The sequence below is a fragment of the Lytechinus variegatus genome, chromosome 15 (genome assembly GCF_018143015.1).
Source record: "Lytechinus variegatus isolate NC3 chromosome 15, Lvar_3.0, whole genome shotgun sequence".
Taxonomy (NCBI): domain Eukaryota; kingdom Metazoa; phylum Echinodermata; class Echinoidea; order Temnopleuroida; family Toxopneustidae; genus Lytechinus; species Lytechinus variegatus.
In genome coordinates, this window is record NC_054754.1 from 21,614,201 (window position 1) to 21,632,875 (window position 18,675).

At 34.5% G+C, this 18,675-nt stretch overlaps 1 protein-coding gene across 1 annotated transcript; it reads right to left on the bottom strand.

The window, feature by feature from the left end:
• Positions 1 to 13,375: 13,375 nt before the first annotated feature.
• LOC121429078 lies at positions 13,376 to 15,006 on the bottom strand. The gene is made up of 4 exons (XM_041625981.1): positions 14,980 to 15,006; positions 14,691 to 14,798; positions 13,815 to 13,940; positions 13,376 to 13,471 (listed from the first exon to the last, which is right to left on the bottom strand). Exons 1-4 carry the CDS (start codon positions 15,004 to 15,006, stop codon positions 13,415 to 13,417), a joined length of 318 nt encoding a protein of 105 aa, XP_041481915.1. The 3' UTR covers positions 13,376 to 13,414.
• Between the last annotated feature and the right edge of the window lie 3,669 nt (positions 15,007 to 18,675).

Consider the following 18,675-nt stretch of genomic DNA (forward strand, 5'->3'; position numbering starts at 1 on the left):
CATGAAGCTCACTCCCAGCGCAAAGCAAAATGAGGTATTTACGCTTGTAATTTACCAAAAGATTGACAGAGGACACGTGTGACCGATCGGTAATATTGTTAGGTGATTACAGTCACTGTGCGGCAAGTTTATTCGCAAAGCTGCTGATAGTTAACGAAGAACCACTGTAGTATATATAGCAGACCCAAAGATATATGCAGCTTGTGCTGGTTAATACTGTTATGACAAAGTAAATCGATAAAATAAGGAAAAATGATGTTTGTTTGGAATAGTTTCCCTTTTCAACTTTATGTTTTTATTAACGCACGTTATTGACTAAAGTTTGATTTGAATTACCATTATATCCAGCCAAATATAACGATGTAATTCAGGAGACTTGCATTTAATTTCAGTTTATTTTATAATCGATCTATGACATAAAAATCCAACCCCAGACAAGAATGATGAAAATCATGGGGGGGGGGTGGTGCTCGGGAAGATGGGTGCCTTATCTTAAACGAGATAGATATTAAAAATGTTATTGATTACTCCTTATCTAACCTCAACAGGGTCTTCAAATGAGACTAGTCGTACGTTTTGTTGTTCTCATCCGTGTTATAAATGAATGCACACTTACAATACTGAACACATTCAGTTTCATTTTTTTTCAGTTTTTTATTTTTTCTCATTTCCAACAAAACAGTCGACAAAATCCATCATAAATACAGTTATAACAATTGAAATGTAATAAAGAAACATGTAACACAATATACATACATGTATATATATTCATCTAAATTATACATTTGAAACTTAATATGGATTATGGAATATTTGTGGCTGAAAATAACATGCTGGAAATGGAGAGGTCCACTGTGAAGATGTGCTTGTAAATCGTGGACCCCTCAAAACAAATTATTCATTAATATTAGATTACATATTAATTAAAATGATAGTGGCCAAAAGAGAGAATAAAAATGTGAAAAACAATAACATGAGGCATGAAATGAGTAATGTACGAATAATAACAATGGGAGAAGATGAGAAGAACATACTGCATGTGGACTAAAATAAGAAAATTTAAAAATGTATAACGAGTATGAAGCAAACACGCAAAGAAAACGAATCAAAGTGTATATGCCTTGTTGAAAAGTGGTGACGAGTTCTTCGGATACCAACAATAATAACAATGACATGAATAATAGAGATAATAATAATGTTGATGATATTGATATTCACAATAATAGCAATCATGATAATAGTGATAATATTAAGAAAAGGGCAAACTAAGTACAACAGGGAGAGCTAGGTTTTATACGTAACCAATAAAATGTCTTAAGTTTTCTTTTGAAGACTGCGAGTGAAGGGGAGTTTTTCAAATCTATACGCAAAGTATTCCAAAATTTAGGACCTTCAAAAATGAATGTATTTTGTGCTGAAAGTGTTTTTAGTAAAGGTAAATAAAATTCTTCAGACTGTCTTGTGGGATATTTATGAAGTTTGATTCTTTATAAACATGTCATGAAAAACTAAGGGAGGGCACCAAAATTGAATTTATACATAAATTCTCCAAGATGAAACAAGAAGAGATCGTTTACTTTGAGAATATTATGTTCAAGGAAAAATGGATCTGAGTGGGCACGAACGGAGCATTGCAGATTATACGAATTACTTTTTTTTGTAACAATATTATAATTTTTTCTAACAGAGTTTGATGGGTGTTTCCCCAAAGCAAAAGCCCATAATTTAAGTAGGGTAAAACAAGAGAATAGTAAAGAATAAGCAAAGATCGTTGAGGAAGATGTGATTTTAGTCTGTTAATGATACCAATATTTCGAGAGATTGTTTTGCAAATATTTTCAATATGTAACTTCCAGGAGAGCTTTCTATCAACCAAAACACCTAAAAATTTTGTATGAGAAACCTGCTTAAGTGGGGTATTGTCAAACATAATTTGAGTCGGTAATGAAGCTAAGGAGTTACTGAATAATATGTAATTCGTCTTCAAAAGATTTAATGACAGTTTATTGGTTCTTATCCATTCTAAAACATTTCGCAACTCAGCATTGACGACATCAACAAGAACATTTGGATCTCTGTGTGAAAAAACAAGTTAGTATCATCTGCAAATAATATGAATGACAGTATATTGGACGATTTATGAAAATCATTTATATAAAGAATAAACAACAAAGGGCCTAAAAGACTCCCTTGTGGAACACCACAAGTAATATTTCTAAAATCAGATTCTTGCTCATTTAAATAAACAAATTGTTTTCTGTTAGAGAGGTAACTCCTGATCCACTCCAAGGCCCTTCCACGGACACCGATATGATTGAGTTTATAAAGTAAAATGTCATGATTTATCGTATCAAAGACCTTGGAGAAGTCCAGGAATATACCAACTGTGTGAGAAGAAGAGTCAGTTAAATGGGCAACCTTTTCTACAAAAGTCATTAAAGCATGAACAGTACTATGTTTCTCCCTAAAACCAAATTGGAAGTTTGAAAAGATATTATTTTTCTTTAAGAAAGTTATCATTCGAGTGAACACTATTTTTTCTAAAAATTTTGGAAAAAGAAGACAGTAACGAGATTGGCCGATAGTTACCTACTTCAAGTGTGTCATCCTTCTGAAATAATGGTATGATTTTAGCAAGTTTCATAGAATTTGGAAATTCACCAATTTTCTTTTTAAATTTTATTCCATTCTTAGGACAAACGCATGGATTCAATAGCTTATCTCTAGGTTTGGCTTATTGTATTCACTGTAAGCAGATCGACAAGCATGATAATTCATGCAAAACCAAGGTTAAGAAAAAAAATCGATTTATGCTTGTTTCTCGACCAGAAATACCGTTTAGTTTTATCATCTGATATACATGATATATAATGAGGAAGTGAATCACAACCGTAGAGATGTATATATCTAAATGATCACAACAGAAATAGTATGGCACGATGCAAGTATGCTGGGTGCGGCCTTGCAGGGTACACGATTGTCTATGATTGGCTAGACATGTCACGTGACGTCTATAACCAATCAAAATCTGGTCTGGATGGAATTCCCCGTAATATTGTGTCACTACCATTTGTAACCTCTCTGAATGGATATATATATATAGGATATGACGAATCACATTTTCAGCCAATCATCATCGTCTGACAGCATAACTGTAATGACGTATTGACACCCCCCCCCCATGCAGAGCTGCTGCTCGCGCAGTGCGCATTGTAGTGCTTTACCATTTCAACGTGTCGCTTTCTCGAGAGAACATTGTACTGCTCAGTCATTATAATCATTATCTCAATCATATTGATCATAGAGAAATATTTAGAGTTTTTCTTGTGATATAAAGATACAGTTGTAAATGGAGAGCTTGTAATAACCATATTCGGAGCACCGTTGAGGAAGATTTATGTTAAATCATACATCTTTTCACCCTTCAAAAATAGACGGGAAAAAGCGTTTCATCGATTTTGCGGAGTTTCGTTTGCAACGCTTTCTGCTATCGGTCCCAGAATATGATTTCACGGGGCAGCTTTACATTTCAGGTTTTCTGGCACGCTTGAGAATAACAATTACTATAGTCGTTGTATTGCTCATATGCCTAACAGAAATATTTTGGAAAATAAAGTTCGTCATGCACGTATAGCAAATTTCAAACTGATTTTGGATCGAAAAGGATGTTACATTGGAGTAGAAGGACCGATTTGAAATACTTTCATTTTTGTGATGATCAGATGGAGTGCAATGATTCCTCAACCAAATTGATATACAGTGTGTGATCTTATTCGATGCCACTATGAAACATGCGGTTAGTTTGCCTGCTTTAGATTTAAAAACATATTTCTGTGTATTCTTGGTCGCGTTTGATTAATCCTTGACAAAGATGGATTGAATTTTGGTACATCTGTACGGTTACACTTCGTAATTCCGAAGCTTCGTAATTCCGAAGGTTCTTTATTCCGAAGGTTCGTAATTCCGAAACACGTAAATTTCCTATACCTCGATGTTCGTTAATCCGAAAACGAAAAAGGGTTCGTTAATCCGAACATTTGTGGCGTAATTCCGACGGTTCGTTATTCCGAAGGTTCGATAATCCGAAAACGTAATAAGGTTCGTTGTTCCGAAGGTTCGTTAATCCGAAAACGAAATAAGGTTCGTTGTTCCGAAGGTTCGTTAATCCGAAAACGAAATAAGGTTCGTTTTTCCGAAGGTTCGTTAATCCGAAAACGAAATAAGGTTCGTTAATCCGAAAACAAAATAAGGTTCGTTAATCCGAAAACGAAATAAGGTTCGTTAATCCGAAAACGAAATAAGGTTCGTTAATCCGAAAACGAAAAAAGGTTCGTTAATCCGAAAACAAAATAAGGTTCGTTAATCCGAAAAATGAAAACCGGGAAAGCAGAGGCAGAGGCAAGGAGGAGGGGGCGGGGGACACTGTTGCCGTTCAATTGTTATGAGGATGGGAAGGCAAGGGCGGCCGAACGAATTTTCGTTTGGGGGGTAAAGCCAAAAAAATGAAACTCATACGTCAAAATTGACATTTTCACCTTAAGATTATCATCTGCTTGAAGTCATTGTGTGTTTGATAGTGATTAAGTAGAGAAAAACCTTTTTTTTAAGTGATTTCTTATTAAGGCAAACGCATATTTAGGCTTTATTTTTCGGGAGAGAGTATAATGAGCGAGCGGCTTGGTAAAACAAATTCAAAGGTGAAGTTGTAAAACTTTTTTGGGGTCAATTATTCTTAAAATGGCATTATTGTGAGGTGTTGCGAGCGTGAATCACAAGCTAAAACTTTAGGGAATTTCAATAAAAAATGAAAATAAGTTTTTAAAAATCCGAGCAGATTTCTGCTGTCATTAAACAGATGTGCATCTAACTAAAAAATTAACACGAGCGCAAAACGCGAGCTTAAACATACTGACCAGAAAAGGAACCTGTTAAAGAAAACATTTAGTGAAAATTTGCAATATTCCAGCCTGAAAACTTAACTTGTATACTTTAAAAAGAGTATTTTATTTCGAAAAACACGAAAAACGGCATATTTATTTTTGAAAAAGGAACTTTCCCATTTTGGAAAATATTAATTTCCCTGGTTTTTTTTTAAATTTCATTTGGGGGAAGTGCCCCCTGCCTCCCTCCCGGCGGATCCAACTATCGTCAAATAGGGAGGGGGCAATTTTTTTCCAGCCATATTTTCCTCGATCGGCAGCTTAAAGTTGATTTTTGTTTGTTTCTTTGAAAGGGTAGTCCTCACAGTCAATAATTAGCTTTATACTTATAAAAGAAAGTAAATATGTAATAACATGATAAACCCTTTTTAAATAATGCGAGCGCGAGCTATATATTTTTTTTAATATGATGGGCAATATGTTTGTGATCTTCAAAACGAGATGCCTATGTAACTAAATTTAGATAATAACTGCGAGCAAGAAGCGCAAATAGACATTTTGAATATATAAGCTCTGACCTGATCTAAAGGGGACATTTTAAGAAATTTTTGCAGTTAGCCATGAAGACAATGCGTGTTTCAACCAGTGGCGGCGGAACATATTTTCCTGGGGGGGGGGGAGAGCAAAGCCCAAACGTATATTTTCACCATGAGATTATCATCTGTGTAAAGAGGTTGTGTGTTTTGTAGTAATTGCATTGAGCAAAATATTTTAAGTGATAACTGATTGATAAATTATATATCTATGTGTCATTTTTGCGAGCGTAGCGAGCAAGTGGTTTGGGGGAAAGAAACCAAATATGAAGATGTATTCGCCTTTATGGTCAATTACTTTTAAAAGGGCATCCTTGTGAGATGTTGCGAGCGAATCACGCGCTCAAACTTTTGGAAATTTCATGTAGGCCTAGAATGATAATAATGATAATTATGATATAGATATTATTTACCCTGGGAAGCCACTTCAGTTCTGAAAACTGTTCTCCCAGCTATTATTATTTTTTTACAAGAATGCTTAGAATGTCCAGTTTTCAGGTTGGAAAATCGGAATATTTTGGCTCACGTTTCTCGCTCGTATCAAATATTGTTCATTGAGGAACTCATTCTATTCCTGGTTACAAAAAAGTATAAAAATGTCCAGTTTTCAGGTGGAATATCACAAATTTTAAGCTTGCGGTTCGCGCTCTCATTATTTAGTTCGTGAGATATATACTCTATTCATGAGTCACTAAATGCAGTCCTTAAAAGATTACTTAGAAGCCTGTTGCATAAAACATTTTACCTGAGAAAACTGGTAAAAACTGAAAACTAAGGTTAGTCTGATTTCCGCCATTATGCCTTTAGCACAGAGCAAAAACTCCGGTAAAAACAACCGGAGTTTTCTCAGGTAAAAAGTTTTATGCAACGGGCCCCAGGTCAGTATATAAACAAATTCGCGCTTTCAACATCTCACAAGGATCATTATTAGTATTATTTTTATTTTTATTACCAGCAGAAGCTGTAATAAAAAATGACATCCCCTCCAATACAAATTCTATTATCTATGGTTACTCGCACGCGACCAACACACTTGATCCCTGCATCTTTAAACCATTTGCTTAGGCAGCAATTGCTTGATCAGGGCGCCTATTCTTAATGAAATACATGCTTTTGGCCACAACACACGCATGTATCATCGATCGTTATTACTATCATTGCAGAATATCGTGTAATCTTGTAATGACAACACCGTTTTTGTTACCAAACTGAATAATTTTCATTTTCGGAAATACGAACCTTATCTAATTTTCGGATTAACGAACCTTATTTCGTTTTCGGATTAACGAACCTTCGGAATTACGAACCTTATTTCGTTTTCGGATTAACGAACCTTCGGAATTACGAACCTTATTTCGTTTTCGGATTAACGAACCTTATTTCGTTTTCGGATTAACGAACCTTATTTCGTTTTCGGATTGACGAACCTTCGGAATTACGAACCTCATTTTGTTTTCGGATTAACGAACCTTCGGAATTACGAACCTTGTTTCGTTTTCGGATTGACGAACCTTCGGAATTACGAACCTTCGGAATTACGAACCTTCGGAAATACGAACCTTCGGAATAACCGAACCTTCGGAATTACGAAGCTTCGGAATTACGAATGTATGCGCATCTGTACATGCTGTATTAAAGATCGAACATGTGAGTAGAAACTGCTTGTGTATAATTTTTGTTAAGAATCAAAGTAAAACATACACTAATAAAATTAGGCCTATGTCATGTGTCGATCCTGTTATGTACGCACAATAAATCGCGTGCTGGATATATATTTTTTCTTGCGAACGAACGTGTGATCTGTATCAATACTTCTTTGAATTTCCTGTCTCTCCCTCTAGCTGTTCCTTGCACAAAAATTATTTCATTTTTTAGAAGATAGTATATCCTCCGATAAAACTATAGGGCATATCATGCGAGGTTTTTATTTTTGGACTGTAAATGTTGTCTAACTTCTTTCATTATTACACTTGTATTGCAAGTCTAGTCCTAGTCCTTAGCCACAGAACATCAACATAAGTAAAAAGAAAGCTATATTTATACAATCGTAAGGAGGACCTATATCTCGACAAGCTATGCTCTTTTTATGCATGTTATGATCATGCTCGTACCTCCTCAAGTTAAAGAACTCATGAAACTCGATAATGTCAATTACTGTGCAAGCCTACTCTTTGAAATTTTAATTTTATCATACTTTGAGTAATGGAGAATAGACTGGATTACATAATTATTTTTGACAATATTCCTTACCATCCCCTCTTTCGGTCTTACACCACCCCCCCCCCCTCCGTCCCGCTACAACCCCACCCTTATGGATTCATACCAACCAATAAATTAGGACTCTTAGCATTAACCCTTATTAAAATGGGAGGGGGGCAAATATATAGACCCTGACAAATTTCGTCACTACACCATCGCGTGATTTTTTTTTTACCGCTCCACTCGCGGACGTCTTTAAGTCTTGGGCATCTTTTGAGACCAAATTTCCGACGCCCGGGCACATCTATAAATGAATAATCTGAAAATGTAATTGTACATGTACAGTTGTCATGAGAATGACCTATATATCTCGACAAAGTATACTCTCTTTATCACCGTAACCCATAAGTTATAGAACTCATGTAACTCGTTACTGTGCAAGCCTACTCTTTGAAATTTCAATTTATCTTACTTTGATTAGTAGAGAATTTGATAGACTGCATTACAAAATGGCGCCCAATAATTCATGGTTGCTAGGTCGGAGCGATAGATCATAGAGAAATATTTCTAGTTTTCTTGTGAAATAAAGATACAGCTGTAATGGAGAGCCTGTAATAATCATCTTTGGAGCACCGTTGCGGAAGAGTTACGTTCAATCATACATCTTTTTATCCTTCAAAAATAGATGAAAAAAATCGTGATTTCTTGGAGTAGGGTTTGATTGCATCGCTTTCTGCGATCGGTCCATACTTTCATCTTTGTGATGATCAGATGTGTAATGATTCCTCAACCACATTGATTTACGGTGTGGAACTTCCGGGGGAACTTATTCGATGTCACTTTGAAACATGCGGTTAGTTTTCCTGCTTTAGAATTTAGATTTAAAAATACATTTCTGTGTATTCTTGGTTGCGTTTGAATAATCATGGACATGTTTAGGTGGATGGAATGTTAGTACATCTGAACATCATGCATGGATTGATGATTAACTCAATTTCGGACATGTGAGTAGAAACTGCTTGTGTATAATTTTGATTAAAACTTATGATCTCTTCACAACATAAAATAGCGGTAGAATGTCATAGTTTTCTGCTATGTACACACAGTAAATCGCGTGTTGTATTTTATTTTCCATTGTTTTCTTGTGAACGAAGTTATTATTTGCTTTACTGCTCATGATTTTTAACTTTTAATTAGTGCACTTGTTGTAGAACGCCTAGCCATTAGCCATAGAACTAGATAAATAATCTGAAAATTGTAATTATACAATCATCATGAAAAGGACCTATAATTATATATCAACAAGCTATGCTCTCTTTATGATCATTTTCGTATCCCCTTAGTTTAGTAGACCAAAAGCTTCGGTCTCTGTTTAATTGGTTGTTCCCCTGATCTCCGTTGGCTCCACCTAATAATTAGAGACCGAAGTTTTAACTCGATCTGTACAGGAGCTCAATGGTCATGTTTATGTATTAAGTTCGGATAAACCAGGGAAGTTGGAGTTGCGCGACAGCCGAAGTAAGTCATTGTTTTGTCCTTTTAAGCCCCCCCCCCCCTGTTTTGGTTCATCTTAGGCCAAAACGGAATAACAATCTTTATTTTTGTCGAGTTCTTTTCATATATTTTTATAAAATAAAGACAAATTTCGATGAGCCCCGTCGGGGGGGGGGGGATTTTGCATTATTAACCGCTCTAATGGCGACCCGTCTGTGTACGAGGAGAAATATAAAATGATAATGTTTAAAAACTCATCGAAACATACGTCTAGTTGTCTTATTAAGTTGCTAAAGAAACTCATGAAAATGTGCAAACCTATTATTTAAATTTTTGATTTATCATACTTGTTAAGTATTTGATTAGTAGAGAATTTAATACATTGATAATTTATTTTTTGCCAACATTCCTTTACCATCTTTCGGTCTTTATATACCCCACTACTTCCTGATTCATGCCCACCAATACAAGTCAAGACTCTTGACAATTACTTTGATAAGAAGGTATTTCTTGTAAAATTCAAAAATTGTAATCTCGGGTTAACCCCAAATCACACAATAAAGTTGATGCGATGGGACAGGTTCGATTCCTGTGAGATTCCGATAATATCAATATCGATCAAGAAGAATCTTCATTGGTGTCCATTCATCGTCATTATTGTGTTGAACATAACATAATCATAAAATCATTCTAAATGTACTGGAGTATTAAGTGTCATTTACATGGGAAGGGGGATATATTCTATTTTTACTGATATTTTCACAATAATATTCGTGTAATAAATTATTTGACCGTAGAAGTATAGGTAACTGCAGGGTTTCATGTCTTAATCAGATACCTAACTAATATTTTGTAAATGAAATTCCATTTTGGATGCAATAATAGAGGACGACATGCATGGCATTGCATAATTATCATTGATGTTTTCAGATTTTTGACTTGGTAAGAAATTGAGAATGAAACGTAATTTGCTTTTATCATGCCGTATGTTTAATTGCATTGTTAAAATAAAGATTATAGTATATTATCACAGGGGAAGCTCGGTTCAAACTTCAATCTAGATCCAGAACAATTTTGATTCCTCATACATTTTAAGAGAATAGTTTCATAAAAATTCCACATTTTAGCAAGTCAGTTATGATTTAGCTATTTACATGTATTTCTTCCTAATTTTCTTTAAATTGTGTTATTTTTATTTCATTTTTTTTTCATATAACCCTCAGATTTCTTACTTGTCTTTCTGTAGCTTTCACATGCCACTCCTGATTCCGAGTTTCAGATCATTCCCTTTCACTTCCTCTCCCCTTTTTCTCACCCATCTCTCCCTCTTCCCTTCTCTTATCCTTTTCCGAGTCTAACAGGTAAACCGATAGATTCATCTCCATTTTTATAATTCTATCCTATATGGCACTGTATGAGATTTGTTTGTATATGAGTTTATGTTACTTTGCTTTTAGTTGTAACTAAGATATCAATTATATGAGCTCATCAAATCTTTTAATGCAAGTACATGAGTACACGAATGTCGCTTAAAGGCATGTAGGAAACTATAACAAATCCGTCAATTTGCAAATACCGCCTTCAGAAGAAAGGAAATCATGAGATACATTGAATAAAAGAATAGAGAGAAACGGGAATGAAAAGTTTGAAAGTCGGAATGAGTGGAGAAAGAGACAGGGGGAGCTATATATAGAGAAATACATTTTTATTATTTTGCCATTTCCTGTCCTTCTGCTTGCTGACAAACAGTTGTTAGATTATTACAATTTCAGAAGAAGGAGGAAGAGGAGGGGAAAAGACGCAGAAGACGAAGCAAAAGAAGAAGAAAAGGAGCAGAAGAAGAATTGAAAAAGAGGAAAGAAAACTAGAAGGGGAAGACGAAGTAAACCGTCATGAATATCTATAAGATCCTTTCACTACCACCGTCATTATCTCCAGTTTAATCCCATCATCATCATCATGTCATCACAACATCATTTTCATCACAACCATTCTTATCTCTGTTATCTTTAATGATCTACATTTTTCATCCCAATCATCTTGAGCATCATTATTGTAATCTTCATCACCATCATCACCTCATCATCATCACCACCATCATCATTATCATCTTAGCAATCATCATCACTGTCACCATCATCATCATCATCACCACCCTCATCATCATCCTCTTAACTATCATCATCAACTGTTACATCATCATTATCATCATCACCATCATCATCATCTTCAAAATCATCACCATCACCACCATCATCATCATCACCTTAGCAATCATCATCACTTTCACCATCATCATCACCATCGTCATTACCATGCACCCTCATCATCACCATCACCACCATCATTATCATCACCACCATCATCATCATCATCTTAGCAATCATCATCACTTTCGCCATCTTCATCATCATCGTCATTACCACCCTCATCATCACCATCACCACCATCATTATCATCACCACCATCATCATCATCATCTTAGCAACCATCATCATCATCACCACCATCATCATCATCACCATCGTCATCATCACCACCACCACCATCATCATCATCATCTTAGCAATCATCATCATCATCACCACCATCATCATCATCACCATCATCATCATCACCACCACCATCATCATCATCATCATCATCTTAGCAATCAATCACTGTCACCATCATCACCATCGTCATTACCACCCTCATCATCACCATCATCATTATCATCCTCTTAACTATCATCATCAACATCATCATTATCATCATCACCATCATCATCATCTTCAAAACCATCATCATCACCACCCTCATCATCATCATCTTAGCAATCATCATCACTTTCACCATCATCATCGTCATCATCATCATCATCATGCACATTTCTGGTTGTCAGCCACGATTGCAGCTCGACTATTTTGATATACAAACATTATAAACGACAGCTGTCAGGACATTCAGCATTATAATACAACATAATATTTCTTCAAAATTTAACATTAAATACAAAGAGGATTGAATTAATAACAACTTTATGTTTATTGATTACTAACTGAAAACATTATTTCATTGTTATCATTTCAGTCATTGTAATAAAATATGATTTCATTTCAGGCATTGTTATGCAAAACAATTTCATTTCAGTCGTTTTTATATAATATTAGTCGCGACACACAAATGAGGGATAATAACCATGCTCCAACCAAATTAAGCCTAAATCAATTTCACTTTATTTCATTTAATTTTAATTTTATTTATTTCCACAATAAAAGCACAAATAATTGTAGCATCTATCAAAGTAATTATTTGAAACTCCACATTAAATTGCATATGAAATGTGACAATTCAATACACATATCAGAGTAGTTGAATAATTATGAATAATCATGTTTTTGACAGCTGTATTGGGATGGAATACTGACCCCTCCCCCTCAAAAATCATGTGAATCAGAATCATATCAATTGATATCGCATCAATCGAACACCGGCGAAAATCCGTGGGGGGGGGGTAAATTATAGTTTACCCCATCCCATTGACTCCTTATTTCTTATGGAAAATAATGAATTGGTATCATCTACATCATACCCCTCTTTAGGTAGCGACCCTACCCCTCCCCTTCCCCTGCTTCTCCTTAATCTAAGAATTCTGGCACCACCTTGAATCTTTCCTAACCAAACATAAACATGATAAAAATTAACCAGTGTACACAAAAATCCTTTTAATGTCTAGAGTATATGTAGAAATACGACAAAGATAATTCATAATTTATAAAGAGTATCTTAACTGTCTCCTCGCGAATATGAGAAAGATATATTTACATAAAGAATGATATTGAACAGGTAACCCGAAAAGCACAGATACAAATGAATGAGTTCTACGAAAGACCTATCGATTAACACAGTACTTACAAAGCAAAGATTTAGGTACAACGGTCTCAGATTTTTTTTTTATTTCAGCTGATAATTTATTTTTGCCCTTGTTTTTGCTCTCTTTACCAAGCAGTTCATAAAAACACGTGTTTCTATTCTGGGTCCACATTATCATGCACACTATGCTGTTTTGTGAATTCCCGTATATCATCAGATATTACGTCATGCATTTTGGAAAGTACGGGGTTGTTTTATCCTTCACCCCTATGCTTATTATGATCTGTGGTCACTGCTCTAGCAGTCCCAGAGAACCTAGTCTCCTTTCATCAGATCTATTGTCTTACCATTTGCCCCTACAACCCCTCTCCCAACTAAAGAATGTGATCACGATCACTCCTCTGGTAATCCAAGAGAACCTTGTCTCCCTTCATCGGATCGCAGAGGTCCCTGTGGAAAATGAGAAAAATATTTAGGTAAATAATAAGATTCATACAATACAAATGAAAACGTATTTCCATTACCAATGTGTAAATTTTTGACATGAAATATCAATGAATTGACTAATAGAGGAACAAATATCTACTAATTTTTCCAAAAAAGAAATCTTGAAAATTGAGGTTTATAACATTCTCTGGACATAATGTCACATGCACACATACACATGGATTTGTATTTCTCTACGCTAACGTTTGCTAAAATTGGCTCCCCCATCCCCAAAACACACACACACACCACAGAGAAGAAGACAAGGGGGGGGGGGCAAATAGAAAAATAAGCGCTGTATACTTACAATTTCAGACATTATATCGTCATCCTGTGTGTCAAACCCCGAAGTTTCGGGAGCAGTGTCTAGTCCCGCTCCGGTGTTTCTTTCGTCCTGAGGCTGTACACCCACGTTCAAGACCTCCTTTTCTTCCTTTAAAAGTGTGGGGGAATTACAAAATAAATGATGAGATGGAGAGAAAACTATATTATAGTGAGAAAATGTCAGAATTTACTTTATTTTCCTTTTCCCGTTTTATGGCACGCCTATACGAAAAGGTGAAATGAGAAAAGTGATAGCATTTATGAATAGGGTCTATATTGAGTTGATCACTTCTGACAGCTTTTTTTTTATTTTCATTTTTTTGCTGATAAATGCAAAGCTGGTATATAACCTATTACATAGGGAACATGTTACTTCGAAATTAATCAGGCACAGTGGCTGACCTTAAGCATGTTTAGACGACAGAGGACTCTTGGGTATTTTGTTTTTCGAATTGGTAGAACGGGGTTTCGAACTCACAACTTTATGATCTTCTAACCACTAGACCACACGACCCGTCAATGTCGTGACAAAATTTAGCACCAAGAGGATTTATACTTATTAAGGTTTGCATACGAGGAGTGAATGACTTAAAATGAATATGGAATTGAAAATTCGATAAGTTTATGGTGTGCAGGTACTTGTCTGATTAGTTGAGTTGGTCAAAGTCTTAGAACGGCACATAGAGGGCAGCATTCACATTTATCAATTTTGTACTTCAAGTTTTACTTGCATCCGTAGCTTTATTCATATTGCTTGATTTGCCCAAATTTGCATCATTATACTGTATGAAATCATTTATTTAAACAATATTTTGAAAAATATAACAGTGAATTTTACCGTTTTTATTGATCTACTCACCTTGATTTTCAACACGATTTCTACTTCATTTTCATCAATGGAGCAGGAGAATTTGGTCTGGCGAGTTGAATAAATTTCAAGACGTAAACCTTGGAGATTTATTGATATCTAACAAAATAAAAGCAAAGAAAAGATTTAAAAAAAAAATATTTAAAAATCTGATGAAATACAAACTGTGAATTTATAGTGAATTCCTGCAAACAAGCCTTAGAATACCCCCTCTTCAAGTCTGAATTTCCTAAATTTTCAGCTCGCGCTTCGCGTTTATTTGATTAGTGAGATACCTAACTTGGTTACACTCAACCACGCCATCCATTTTCAACATTGACAATTATACATTTAAACATAGTGATCGTAATCGTGGAACTGGAGGAGGTGTCGCTTTTTATATTCACAATGATCTAAATTTTAAAATAAGACATGATATTCAACTCCAAGGTATAGAATCATTATTCATAGAAATTATTGATGAAAAAAATAAAAACAAGATAGTCGGCGTAATCTACAGACCACCAAATAATATCGCCAACATATTTATGGATGAATTGGAATCTTGTCTCGAATGTATATCACACGAAAACAAGGAAACTTATCTCATGGGCGATTTCAATATAGATATATCTATGCTTCATACTCCACAGGGCCAACAGTTTATTAACTTGTTTTCATCATTTTCATTTAAATCTCTCATTAACAGACCAACACGGATAACAAGTACAACACACACAATCATTGATAATATATTTTCCAATGTAGGTCTATTAAATAATGATAATAACAATGGAATAATTTACTACGACATTTCAGACCATTTACCCATATTCACAATTTGTAAAGATAATAGACATTTACAAAAACAACAAAATATAGAAAATATTACCCGACGAAAAGAGACTAAACGTAACATAGAAACTTTAAAAACTGATTTGAGTGCAGAGAGTTGGGAAGATGTCTATAGAGAAGACAATGTTAATAAATCATATGATGTATTTTTAAATAAACTTATTCATTACTATGAAAAAAATATACCTCTGATAAAAATTAAACTAAGTAAAAAGAAGAATAAAAAAACCATGGATCACTCAAGGCATAGTTAAATCAATACTGACTCGTAATAGATTATATAAAATATCACTAAAATCACCTACTCAAGAACATAAAAACAAATACAAAAAATATCGTAATAAATTAACGTCAATAATCCGTTTGGCACGCAAATCGTACTTTTCTAACAAAATAGAAAACAATAAAGATAATAATCAAACATTATGGCACACAGTAAACGAAATGTTAGGTAAGAAAACGCATGATCTTAATGTTGATTTCCTTCTAAACGGACACACAACGAAAAACCCTTCCGAAATTGCTGAAGCATTTAATTCTTTTTTCGCCAGTGTTGGTCCTAACCTTGCATCTAGCATTGTGACTAATACCAACAACTTTTCTACATATTTACATAACAATGCCGAAGATTCTTTATTTTTTAATCCTACTAATCTTCATGAAATTTTAGAAATCGTCCGATCCTTGAAATCTACTAAATCGTGTGGCCATGATGGTATCAGTGTATATTTACTAAAACAAATAATTCATTTTGTGGCTTCTCCCCTTGTACATATTTTCAATTTATCTCTCTTAAAGGGAATTTTCCCGGATCAACTTAAACTTGCAAAAATAATCCCCATATACAAAAAAGAAGACCCTTGCCAAATTGCTAACTACCGCCCTATTTCATTACTACCAAGTATATCCAAAATACTTGAAAAAATTGTTTATAAACGACTATATTCTTTTCTGGACACAAATCAGTTATTAATTCCCAACCAATACGGCTTTAGGAAAAATCACTCAACTGACTATGCAATCTTACAATTATATGATAAAATAACAGCTTCACTTTCCAAAAAAGAGCACACCATTGGGGTTTTCATGGATCTATCGAAAGCATTCGATACCATGAATCATCATATTTTGTTGTGTAAATTAAAGAAATATGGAATTAGAGGTAGTGTTCATTCTTGGTTTAAAGATTATTTAAGTAATAGACGTCAATTTGTTAATTTTAGATTCAAATCATCCCATACATGCCCCGTTAAATGTGGAGTACCTCAGGGTTCAATTCTAGGCCCCTTATTATTTTTAATCTATATGAATGATATTGTTAATGCATCACCTTTACTTACATACGTTTTATTTGCAGACGACACTAACATATTTTATTCACATCAGAACTTAAACATTCTAGTCGCAACTCTAAATCAAGAATTAAAAAAATTATCATTATGGTTTAAATCAAATAGACTCTCCCTTAACATAAATAAAACAAACTTCATGTACTTTAAACATATTAATTCGAAACAAGTATTTCGCGATATCATTTATATCAATGATATGCCCATTAACGAAAAACAGGAAACAAAATTTTTAGGTGTATTGATCGATTCAAACGTAACATGGAGTAGTCATATTCGTAATATAAGCATGATGATTGCAAGGGCCATAGGCATCTTGTACAAATTGAAATATTATATATCTCAAAGATCATTACTAATGCTTTACAACTCCTTTATTTTGTCACACATTTCTTACTGTAACATAGCATGGGGAAATAGTAACAAAATAAAAATAGACTCAATATAACGTCTTCAAAAGAAAGCTCTTCGTATTTGTTATCACTCTCATTATCTCGCCCATACTGATCCAATATTTCATTATTTTAAGACATTGAAAATTTACGATATACACACTTTTCAAACTGCCATTTTCATGTATAAATTTTCCACCAACACTATTCCAGCATCCTTCCGTAATATTTTTGTTTACAACAGAGACATACATTCATACCCTACACGACATTCATCTGACTTTCACCTAACAAATCCAAAAATAATAATTGCTCACAAAACAATACGTCATAACGGTCCTGAAGTTTGGAACACTCTACCGAATAACATCAAACAAGCTACCTCTCTTTTTTCCTTTAAAGCTTTATTAAAGAAGTTTCTTGTATCAAAGTACGTGTAAAAATCTCACCTGCACGTGCACCCACATCTGCACCACTTCACATGACCCCTTTACCCTCTCCCCCTTTTTTTTCATAAACATTTCAAATAATTATGTGACATCATTATTATAGACCCGTGATTTTTCTTTCTACAATGGTTTCATGTAGCTGCCTTCCTTTGGCTGCTATTCTCTCAAGCATTTTGCTTATGATAGCTGGCCACTGCATTTTATTTTATATAATTATCATTACTTACATGTACATGTATATCTATGTAAATTATTCTATTATGTAATCGTCACAATTTGTAATTATTTCATTTATTTTTGTATTTCTTTATATTCATTATGATTACTGTGTTTGATATATTGAATTTTCAATAAATGCAGAAACACCTGCAATGTTACTCATGATTACAACGACTACAAGTGCTTCATGTGTTTACACCAATTCTAACAAAACCAGCAAGCGCTTGGCAATCACATTAGATGACTATGGTGAGAGATGCATACTTTTAATTGATTCCTAAAATATAGTCCGTAAAATGTCCCTGTTTCTGGTCTATACAAAAATTTCATCTCGCGCTTCGCGCTCGTATTGTTTTTGAAGCGAGACAAGTACGTATCATGATTACAAAACTTTGCTTTTCATGTCCCTTTTAGGTCTGAATATAAAAGGTTTTAAGCTCGCGCTTCGCGCTCGCATTATTTGATCAGTAATATACATATCTGTTTAATGGAACTGTCCTTAAAATTAGGTCAGTATACCTGGCAAGTGAGTGCACTTTGCTAAGTGACTCGATTTTTTGCTGATGCCCCCCCCCATGCCGCGACCCACGGTACGCCAAAGTAGACCATAGTCTCACATGAAAGCAAAAGTTAATGAACATTTTTTTAGTGAATTACTACAAAATTAGATTTAAGTTCTTGAAAACATCTCCAAATTAGTATTCCCAAAAGGGCTTTTGACAACTAAACAATT

Bases quoted from the DNA above. Each gene is read 5' to 3' on its own strand.
- LOC121429078 (XM_041625981.1), bottom strand. From the start codon at position 15,006: ATGGATGGCGTGGTTGAGTGTAACCAA. The intron at 13,941-14,690 runs GTGAGTAGATCA...ACACTTTTAAAG, and splicing joins AAATCGTGTTGAAAATCAAG to GAAGAAAAGGAGGTCTTGAA. The intron at 13,472-13,814 runs GTAAGTATACAG...CATTTTCCACAG, and splicing joins ACGATATAATGTCTGAAATT to GGACCTCTGCGATCCGATGA.